This window comes from Corylus avellana, chromosome ca7 (assembly GCF_901000735.1).
Source record: "Corylus avellana chromosome ca7, CavTom2PMs-1.0".
Taxonomy (NCBI): Eukaryota; Viridiplantae; Streptophyta; class Magnoliopsida; order Fagales; family Betulaceae; genus Corylus; species Corylus avellana.
In genome coordinates this window covers 2,004,691-2,015,132 of record NC_081547.1, presented here as the reverse complement: position 1 = coordinate 2,015,132, position 10,442 = coordinate 2,004,691, and the positions used below count along the sequence as shown (strand labels likewise).

Genomic DNA, 10,442 nt, shown 5'->3' with positions numbered 1-10,442 from the left:
AAGTGTTTCTGGTATTGGACGGTGGATATATCCATTCTGTCACATTGGAGGCCACCAAAGAAAGCTTGAGCCTCTCAGAATAATGAAATTGTATTTATGTCAAATATGACTGTTACATTGCAATTCAACCTTGCTGCTGTGCAATCAGAAAAATAATTAAAGAAAAAAAAAAACATTCTTGCTGCTGTTTCATGCTGAGGAACTTGAAGAGAATTTAGGAAATGTGTTTATATGGTATTTCCTGGAAATGATGATCCATCATTATTGTTCTGCTTGTGATCAATCTATAATGTGGTTAATAAAGATAATGGCTTTATATCGGCATGTCTGAGTTGAGTTTGCTTTATAGATTTGACAGTGGCCTAAATGCACGCAGTGATGGTCTGCAAACTTTAGAAATGTAGGTTGTCTATTGGTTTGTAAAACACCTTCTTTCAGCTAATGATCATTTATGGTTAGACTCACTTCGTTACCCAGGCATTCACTAGATTTTTCTTTATTGCTTGTTACCTATGATTAATGAGCTATCTAAAATTACATGTTTCATGATTCTCAGAGTGATGAGCTGTTCATCATCAATTACTCATATATTTAAAACTTCATTGCTATTGTTAAATACTAAAACATATACAAATTGCTTCTTTTCCAGTGAGGTGTGCTTTGAAGATTTCCTTTGGTACGTGTCTTTTTTTAAACAGTTCTTATGATCTTTTGTGATCTAGTGATTCCTCTCCTAAATTTACGCCTTCTAATTATGTTTTAAAAATTTGTTGACTAATGTTTCACAATTATCATGGCACTAGGGCAAATTCTGTATTTTGGTCTCGTGCTTTGAACATTCCTCTGCCACATTCTTATGTATTTCCACAAACTCAAGTAGAGGACAGTAACTTTTCAGTTGGCAAAGATTCTGAGAATTCCACTAATCACATTTCCAGTGGAGAGTTGATCAGTGGAAGGGATGAAAAAGGTAAGGGTATCTCTTCCTCAGTATTGTCAATGAATCCTTTCTTCTGATTTGTTTATTGTAAAGTAAAAAAATAGCTGGGTGCGAGATCTGGTCTTTCTTGAACGTAAGATGTTTCTATTGAACTAATATCATGGCCATCTCATATCAGGATGTAGGGCTCAGGATGTTGATAGGCAAGCCAATGGAGTGACTTCCACATCAATTCAAGGGGAGACTATTTGGGTGGAGGGTCTTGTGCCTGGCATTGACTTTTGCAATCATAGTATGGCATTTATTCACAATTCTGAGATTCTCTAATTTACCATTGGTTCTTGTCAATCCCTTTCTTTAGGTAGTGGTGTTTTACCAACATTGTAGACTTCGTTTTTATTTTATTTTTGTAATTTCCTCTAACCTTTGTCCTAGTATCTGCTTTATCTATTTTATAATTTCTACCTCACTGCTTTTATTCCTTCTTTCATTATGGCAATACTTACTATTATTTGTGGATCCAAGTGGATGTTAGAAATTGCTTCTTGGGTGTTCAATTTAGACATAATCCTTCCAAAGACTCTAAACTTTTGGCCAATTGAGTTTCCAAACAAAAATAAAAAATGGTCACTTATCCAACCATTTTTTTATCTGTACAGAAATGGTTGGGTAGGTAACTTTTGGACAATGGATGTTAGAAATGCTCATTTTACTGTTATAAATTCGATTTGCGTTGTAAAAGTTTTATATGTATCTGTACCTTATTGGCTGAGAACTTGACCTTTCAGATTTGAAGGCGGCAGCAACATGGGAAGTTGATGGAACAGGATCAATAACTGGAGTTCCTTGCTCTATGTACCTTCTTTCTGGTAGTATCCTCTTCCTGATTTTGTAGTAGGTTTTTTCATTTACATGGGTGCTAGGTTCAAATATTGACCTTTAACGTGAGTTTCATGCAGCTAGCAGCAGCTGCTAATGAGTATCTTAATTGTTTGTAAGAACCTTAATTGGGTTCTATTATTTAGATTTCATTAGTTAATTGGGTTATTAATATTTAATTTTTAAGAGTCAATGGTGTTGATAAAATTGGGGTTGTCGGCCACCCACAGAAGTGGCCGAGGGTGGCCATGGCCACTCCCGACGACTCGCGGGGTGGCCGTAGCCATCCCATAATGCGATGGGGGTGGTGCGACCACCCCCGACCTCTTTTGTGGGTGGCCAACCACCCCAATGATGGTCAAGCCACCTACTTTATTTTTTATTTTTTATTATTTTGTTTTAAGTTTAAAATAAAAATAAAAATTATATGGGTATTTTTGAAAAATGTATTACATTTTTTAAGGATTAGCTAATAATCCTGTGTATGGGATTAGTAGTCCCATGAGAATAAACTATTTTCAGGAATAGTGTGCTACCAAACAAAGGAATAGCTATACCTAGGATTAGCTAGTCCATTCCAATGATTTATTCCGCAAACGAAACAGGACTTAATTGTGATTTGTACTTCAATGGAGGCAAACTTGATGAATAAAAGAAATTGAAGAATTGATTCTTCTCTCTCTCTCTCTCCCCTAGCTTCTTCTCTCTTGTCTGTCTTTCCTTGGCTTCTCTCTTTCTAGCTTCTTCTTTCTGGTCATTCTCTCTCTTCTTTTAGCTTCTTTCTCCTGTCTTTGCCCTAATTTTGCTGTGTATTTCCATGATTATTGCTTGTCCTGCATCAGTTTGTTTCCTTTCTGCTGTTATTTTTGGTGGCCGGTATAGCTGACTAGTAATGATCTTTTTTCCTAATTGGACAGCTGAACAAAGTCCTTTTGAAATCGAGACAGAGATTTCCATCAGCTATGGTAACAAAGGAAATGAGGTACTTTGTGTTGTCTTGTAGGGGATATCTTATTTTCTGATGCCAAAATTACCTTTTTACTAGCGTTTTCTTGCATATCTGTTAATCATAGCTGGTGCCACCTGCGATTTGACTATCTCTTGATGCATTATATGTTCTCTCTAAGACGGTTGCCTTTGTCCTCGTGTATACCAATGGTGTGGAATTACAGTCAACACCAGTGTGTTTCTAGAAACAGCTATGGACAAATACATGGAATACTACTTGTCTACTTGCATGTAACTTTTCTCTGACTGCTTCCTCATATGAGTTTACTTTTTTTCATGAGAGTTGTTTGTGTATTTCACTTTGTTTTGACTTGTCATTGTTGGATCCATTGGAGAAGGCCTTATTTCTAATATTTGGGCTCTGCTACACAGATAGTGTTTTTTCTATGTCATTCAATCTGTAGTCATATATCATGTTTTATAAATTAATAGAGTGAACCTTCAATTGTTTCCTCTACTCGGATCCATATTCATCATGGTACCTTCAACTTGTACTATGCCATACACATATCATGCTCACTTCTCTGTAAGATGCAAAAGGTCTGATTGAGAATTCATTTTCTTTTTTTCAACCATCTTACTATTCATGTGTTTTGGAATGACAATTATCTAAATCCTTTTGAGTACATTTATTGACAGAAGCTCCAATCAATGGAGCTTGTATAATTTTGAGTGACTGTAGAGCTTCGTCAACTTGTTAATACAAATTCATTACCTTGCATTTGATGCAGGAACTACTTTATCTGTATGGTTTTGTCATTGATAACAATCCGGATGACTATCTAATGGTAATGCCATCTATGCGACATATGTAGCTCCTGTTAATTAAGTAATTTTAATTTATGATGGTTAGGTCCTTTCAAACTCAACTTGAGGATGACCATTTTTTGTGTATGTTGATTGTCCTGTCCTTTAACTGTGTAGAGCCATATATACCGTTAATCCTAAATTAACAAATTATAGTGAGCTACCAAGACCTGGTACATGGTTCATTGGTTGTTTGGTGAGTACACAGGTCCATTATCCCATGGAGGCAATCCAGAATGTCCCCTTTTCTGACTCGAAGGCCCAGCTTCTTGAAGCACAGGTCAAGTATCATCTGTTCTTAATTTTGTGGTATGTGGTTTCATGTTGATATATCATGATTATCATCTGTATTACTCATCAATTTTTCAGTGCATGCATCATCCATGCACAATTCTCTTCCATACTGCTTTACTTTTTCCTCCAAAATAAAATTTGCTTTATCAACAAATCTAGTTTGTGCTTACAGAAGGCTGAACTGCGGTGTCTTTTACCAAGAAGTTTGCTGGATCATGGCTTCTTTTCAGAATGCACAGCAAAAAGCAAAGGGAATGATAAGTGTGAGGGTCGAGTTTGCAACTATAGTTGGAGTGGTCAGCGCAAGACGCCCTCTTACTTAAACAAGCTGGTTTTTCCCGAGAAATTTTTAACTGCCTTGAGGACCATAGCCTTGAAGGAGGATGAGCTTTTTCAGGTTCAATCAATGCTGGAAGAGGTGCAGTTTCTCTAGCGTCATCTTTCCTTACCATGGATACCTTGCCTTTTTATAACTTCCAAGTACTCTGTCCTTGTTTATATAGCATAAACTATTATTTGGCGGAAAACTCTGCCCTTGTTTATATAGCATAAACTATTATTTGTAGAACATCCAGTCGTAAATAGAAGGAAGCTGCTCAAACTACTTTGGAAAGATAATTTGCAAATCAGCGTGCTAGCTTTCTTTAGACTATGGTGATATTTTTACTTGTTGATAAATTGTTGGGATATATTTCCATATTGATAAGAGATTTGCTATTTTGATCCCAAAGAAAGAACCCACCTATGATTCAAATTCTTTCTCCTCTGGTTTTCAACTCTTGATTGAATCTATTGCTTTTACTAAGCTTGTTGGATCTGGAGGGGAGAGGCAACCATCTGATACAGAAGTCCGTGCAGCAGTATGGGAGGCTTGTGGTGATTCTGGAGCTTTGCAATTGCTTGTTGATCTTCTCCAGACAAAGTAACCACTGGAATCTATCTCATTGAATATTGATTGCTGATACTCTGCATTGTAATATCAGTAGTATTTAACTTCTCAATCTTCTTGCTTTAACTTGCAAGCTGTGTTGAAAACTGACAAAGGTTGAACAAATTTGAAGTGCTACACACAATTTAAAAGAAAAATTTATATCACTTTGTCATCCGCCAAAAAAGAAAAGAATTCACAACTTTCCTAAGACTCTGATCTCTGTGCATGCAAGGATGATGGATCTTGAAGAGAATTCTGGAACAGAGGACTGTGACATTGAACTTCTTAAAGAAGTTTGCACTGCTGAAAGCCAGGAGCAGCCAATAAGGTACAAGAAAAATTTGAGGTAGCATCTTTTTGTCTTGATGAATGCCTGTGGTCTTTGAAACTGTTGCTTCTCCATCTTCATCTTGCTTTCAACTGAAAACATCTTCTGGGGAACTATAAAATCAATCTTTGATGTTCTTTTTCTTTTGCATGCCCTGCAGCAAAGAATCAGATGGCCTAACCAAACAGAAGTCGAGTAGAAACAGGCGCTCATGCATCAAATATCGATGGGGGCAAAAGCAACTGACCCGTTTATTTCTGAAGGAAGCAGAGCATGCCTTGCAACTAGCACTGAGTGAAGGGAAGTGAATGTTTTTTAGTTTCCCCTTTATCATTTTAGAACATGAGTTTCGTGGTTGGCAATTTTTTCTGAGAAGTCAGAAATTTTCACAGGCTATTTCCAGTTTCCAGGTATGATTTTTTTAATTGTAGAGAAGACTAAACTTATATTCATAAACTACACTCTTAAAACAACTAGATAGATTTCTGCTGGATGCATTTACTGTTACATTGTGGTTAGGCCAAATCTGCATTATAATTTAGTCTTCTAGGCCGGCCACCTTGGTAAGCAACGAGCCCAGAGTGTATGCGGCGGCTGCGGCGATTGCCCCATTGAACAGAGTCATTGCCACAGATAATGTGTAATTCTGGCCTGCAATCTTGGCCTTGGCTATCCCCAGTAGCGCAAGCGCCAACGCAGAAAGGACGCATGCGCCAACAAACTTGACAGTGTCATCGTGTGTAAAAGGGATAAGGACGATGAATGAGAGGAGAGGGGCACTCCCGAAAACGATGAAGGCGGCAAAGGTGACCAGACCATGCTTCCATGGCTTGTCTGCTTCGTCCGGCGGCAGCATTCCTTTCTGAGCCACCATCTTCTCGTCCACCATGATGTCCTTGTATTTTGCAAATATGTTCACAACCTTGCACCAAATATGTTGCGTAGAAATTCGTAAAAAAATTGTTTTAAACCAATTTCCAAAGAAAAAGGAGAGAAAAAGGGATACCATGGTGGCATCGTTGATGTCCATCCCCAGGGCTTGATATTGTCTTAGCAAGTCCCGGTGCTCAGCAGCGGCGTGGTGGGTGATATCCCACTCAGTCACCTCCCTTTCTTTGACACTCACATCCTTCTCGGTGCTGCTCGACACAAAATCCCCGAACCCCATCGATATCCCATCAGCAATCAGATTTGCAAATCCAAGCACCAACACATCCCCTACAACCAACACTTGTGACTCAATGATCTCTTTTTTTTTTAACCGTTGGCAAGAGGAAAGTCGTTCAAAAATATTTAATGGGTCTTGTATTTGGTAGGCTCAAATGTCGTAAAATTCAACTCACCAACCGAAAACGGTAAAACTCTCAACATATACCTGAAGAGCGAGTGCTGGCGGAGATGGATGAAATGAGAGAGAAGCAAGTGACAATGGCATCAAGGCCAGCATACACAATGCTCTTCACAAACTCTCCCTTCCATGGCTTTCTTGGTCTCTCTCTATCTCCCTCTGCCCTTAGCAGGCTGGTGGTGGCGCCGCCATTGCTCTCAGTCTCAGCCATTCCTTTCCTCTTTTTACAGTTTATGATCCAAAATGTTTTTCACAGTTTGATAGAGACGTTGATGAGCAACGGGGGTTAAAGAGAGTGAAAAAAGAGATCGGGTCTCGTTGTCACCATGCATGAGACTGAGCCGGCACGTAGCACCAAGCTGTCACTCTTTTTCTTTTATAGTTTGTTTCATTGTTTGAGCCAAAGCCAAAAAGCCTTTGCCTTAATTATCATTTGTCGCCTCCCTTAACTTGAATATTTCGAATTATGTTCCTTTTTCTTAAATACTAAAAGTCTATATCAAAAAGGAATTTTGATATAGATTGAAAGGCACTAATTCAAAAAGAAAATGAACAACTTCTCTTATCCCTTTCAAATTGTCGTCTTATCATTTGTGGTCTCAAAGTTTACAAGTTTGTAAAACGTGTTTATGATATATCAGTCTATTTTCAATCATTTCTAATTAATTGTTAGTTAAACGGTTCGTATTTTTTCATTGTTTTTTTTTTTTTTTCTTTTTTATTTTATAAACAGGAATATTTTGGTATTTTTGCTAATAAGTAACGAGTGATTGAAAGCAATACGTACCCACGTTACAAATTTTGGAACTTTGAGGGTCACATTACAAAATATATGACAACTTGAATGGAATAAGTGAAGGTTTTTTTTTTTAAAAAAAAAAAAAAATTATTTACCTCACCTTTTTCTCTAACCTAGTGTTGTCTAATAACAAATGTCATTTTAATAAATTAAATTTGAAAAATTAGTTTTAATATTAACAAAATTTCTCATAACTTTTATGAGCCATATCAAGCACATCCGAAATGGGGTTCATTGAGAGCAGCCAAATAATCAATAGAAACATACGAAGTGTGTGGATGGGAAGATGAGTATGGAAGAGCCAATAAAGCTGACAGAAGCATTACTCAATTAAATTAATATAACTCAGATTTTAGGGAAAATATAGAAATGGTGGAACTGGGAGTCTGGGACCAATGTACTTCAGCCCCCACAAGACAGATTGAACCCAAAGAATAAAGATAAGCATAATTTTCTACATCCTAGAAAATTCGATTAAAGGGGGGCATAATATAAAGAATAATTTATTGTTGTTATAAAAGAGTGATAATTTTCAAACTAGTGGCCTGTTTTGTTCATGTTGTCCTACATTTTCTAGGAGAGTTATCTCTTCACCGGTGGCTGGCTTGGCAGAGCAGGTGGAGGAGGCCCTCTTGTTGGGTTTATTATCAGGCAAGAGCTTCAATGTGATTCCCATGGCTATGAGCAGAAGCCCAGTCCCATGTTGCTCGGTCAATGGCTTTGTAAATATCAAGTACGAAAGTAATAATGTCACCGCCTTTCTTGCTGTTGTCACCTGTCAATGAAAATTTGAAATACATTCATGCTTCCTGAAATTAGACTCATTCACGTTTAGACCTATTTTTAGAGACCAAATATAATATTATAATTGTTTTTTTTTTTTTAATAATTATTCCATGTATATATATATATATATATATATATATATAGGTTCTTGTTCTTGAAAAAAATCAATTGCTAAAGAAAGTTAATGACACTTAAGAGATTGTTTGAGTTTGTGAGAGATTTAACGACTAAGTGTCATCCATTTGGGTTTACGATTTGAAAACATGATTTAAAAATGTAGATAAACGTTTGATTTAAAAATATAATTTTTTTTACATTTTCAAATCGTAATTTTTTTAAGAACGTAGTCAATCAAACTTTTAGGTTGCAATCTAAGTCCCAAACTTACTCTAATTGCTCCAACACATTGATGGAAATCTTTTAAAAAGTACAGCAAAATGAATGAAATTTTGTTGAAAGTATATATATATTTGCATAAATTGAGATGGGGAGCAAGGAAAAAGCTTGTGATAACAATGTACCATGGCAGTGGTGGCTGCACCAAAGAGGGCAATGAGGGAGAGGACAGAAACTTGGCCAATAAACGTGGCCATGGCTTCAAACACTAGCACGCCATAAACGTAAGGATGCTGCATGAAAAGCAGGAAGATCTTTTAGAACATGCAATCCAAGCTGTTTAGGGGGTAAAAAATAAGTATTTTCCTCCAATCCTTTACCTGTGAACATGAGCTCCATGCTTTGAATAATTCTCCCGTTATAAGCATGGGTGGAATCAAGAAAGGCAAACCCACTACGGTTGAGCAAAACAGCATCTCTGTCTGCGCATGAAGATAAAATAAGCTCAAAAATTAAATGCGAAGATCACAGCTTTTCCATGGATGCCTTTATTCACATTTAAACGCCCACAGAGAGATCACTAGGACATGAAATTCACCTGCGTGGTTTCAGGATTCATGGTAAAGATTGCTTCTTGAAAATTACCCAAAAAGGAATCCATGACTAGAGCGCCAGATACCATTATGACACCAATTACACTGAAGTTGGGGGAAGTTTGTGCATCTGCTAAGGTGAAGAGGATCAAACCCACAACCAAGAGTACTGCAGAGAGATATTCGTGAGGCGGGTATTTCCGCCGCAGGCCCGGTATGAATGCACCCATTATCATCACAGGCAGAACCTGAAGTACCAGAATCATAAAAATGAGAAAACATATTTGAGGACCCGGAAATGTACTCGGCTCAAACTGTCAATTATATAGGCTGATAAATAGTGAATATCTAGCAAATAATGTCAAAAAATGATTTCCTAAAAACCTCAATCAACTTCAGAAAATCAGCAGATTTTTTACAAATAAAAATACTTCAATTTAAATCTCAAATGGGTTGTTGCTAATGAGTTTTGGCTCAAATGACACAAACCCCTTCTAGAAGAATAGAGTGGAGCTGGACGCCTAACTCAAAGAGGTAACTAACTCTCTATGGAAATTCAAAGAGACAGATGTGAGACTAAATTTCTGATCCATGTTATAGCTATGGGACAGCTTAGTATGCAAAAAACAATGAACTCAATAACTTTACCAGCTTTTAAGGAATAATCTTCAAGTTATTAATTACAATTACTTAATTTCCATTATTACAAAGTAAGAAGCTTTTGTCCAGCTAAAATTTGCTTGCTCTTGAAGGGAAAAGAAAATGCACATGGAATTTGCTGGTTACCTTAGTGGATTTGAACATAAGCTGAGCAGGGTAGTTAAGGAAAGCCAGAGATCCTTTGGTAAGTCCATGGGAACCCATAAGGACAGCAGAGAGCTTCACATATGTCTTCCATGGGTTCACCATTTGCTTGGGGGTGAAGCCTTGGACATAAAGCAGAAACAGGTAGACGAATCCTTGAACAAATGTGAAATACCAACCATAGCTGGAACAAAAAAACAATCAAATAATTCATGGAAATCCATCATGACAACAAATCCTTAATTAAAGCTCAAAATCATATATACCAAACAAAACAGTACCAATAAATTTAACTTACCTGAATTGGAGCCTGTTGTACACATACTCCTGAAAATTAGAAGAAAAAAAAAATTAAGAGCAACTCATAAATTATATATCTTTTGAATGAACTATTGAGATTTTCTATCCAAATTAATTCATTCCAGAAATTCGAGATGTAGAATATTGTATACAGGGATAATTTTTAGCACATTAAAAGTCAATCTAAGAAATACGATTCACTCGTTTCTTTTCCCATAACCAAAAAAAAAAGGTCAAATTTTCCTATTATTTTCTTTTGTTTTCAGGGAAACCAAACAAGGGTACTGAA

General features: G+C 36.8%; 2 protein-coding genes and 1 pseudogene across 5 annotated transcripts in view; 1 reads left to right on the top strand and 2 right to left on the bottom strand.

Moving 5' to 3' along the window:
* LOC132186772 (uncharacterized) overlaps window positions 1-5,663 on the top strand; it is a 12,884-nt gene extending 7,221 nt beyond the window's left edge. Inside the window, exons 10-16 of one of the 4 annotated variants that reach the window (XM_059600828.1) lie at window positions 2,737-2,801; window positions 3,559-3,615; window positions 3,843-3,914; window positions 4,101-4,346; window positions 4,735-4,850; window positions 5,092-5,187; window positions 5,348-5,663. In XM_059600828.1, coding sequence (XP_059456811.1) covers window positions 2,737-2,801; window positions 3,559-3,615; window positions 3,843-3,914; window positions 4,101-4,346; window positions 4,735-4,850; window positions 5,092-5,187; window positions 5,348-5,495 — 800 coding nt within the window. In that variant the 3' untranslated portion in view covers window positions 5,496-5,663. Of the gene's footprint in view, window positions 1-2,736; window positions 2,802-3,558; window positions 3,616-3,842; window positions 3,915-4,100; window positions 4,347-4,734; window positions 4,851-5,091; window positions 5,206-5,347 lie in introns of all 4 variants that reach the window. The other 3 variants (XM_059600827.1, XM_059600829.1, XM_059600831.1) reach the window with 3 other exon arrangements.
* Window positions 5,664-5,725: 62 nt separating this feature from the next.
* LOC132186773 (protein CCC1-like) lies at window positions 5,726-6,781 on the bottom strand. The gene is made up of 3 exons (XM_059600832.1): window positions 6,563-6,781; window positions 6,194-6,405; window positions 5,726-6,109 (listed from the first exon to the last, which is right to left on the bottom strand). Exons 1-3 carry the CDS (start codon window positions 6,744-6,746, stop codon window positions 5,726-5,728), a joined length of 780 nt encoding a protein of 259 aa, XP_059456815.1. The 5' UTR covers window positions 6,747-6,781.
* A 945-nt stretch (window positions 6,782-7,726) lies between these two features.
* Window positions 7,727-10,442, bottom strand: part of LOC132186492 (UDP-galactose/UDP-glucose transporter 4-like) — a 5,250-nt pseudogene continuing 2,534 nt past the window's right edge.

Coding starts and splice junctions, on each gene's coding strand:
- LOC132186773 (XM_059600832.1), bottom strand. CDS start 6,746: ATGGCTGAGACTGAGAGCAATGGCGGCGCCACCACCAGCCTGCTAAGG. Junction 6,406..6,562: donor CGCCAGCACTCGCTCTTCAG/GTATATGTTGAG, acceptor TGTTGGTTGTAG/GGGATGTGTTGGTGCTTGGA. Junction 6,110..6,193: donor ACATCAACGATGCCACCATG/GTATCCCTTTTT, acceptor ATTTGGTGCAAG/GTTGTGAACATATTTGCAAA.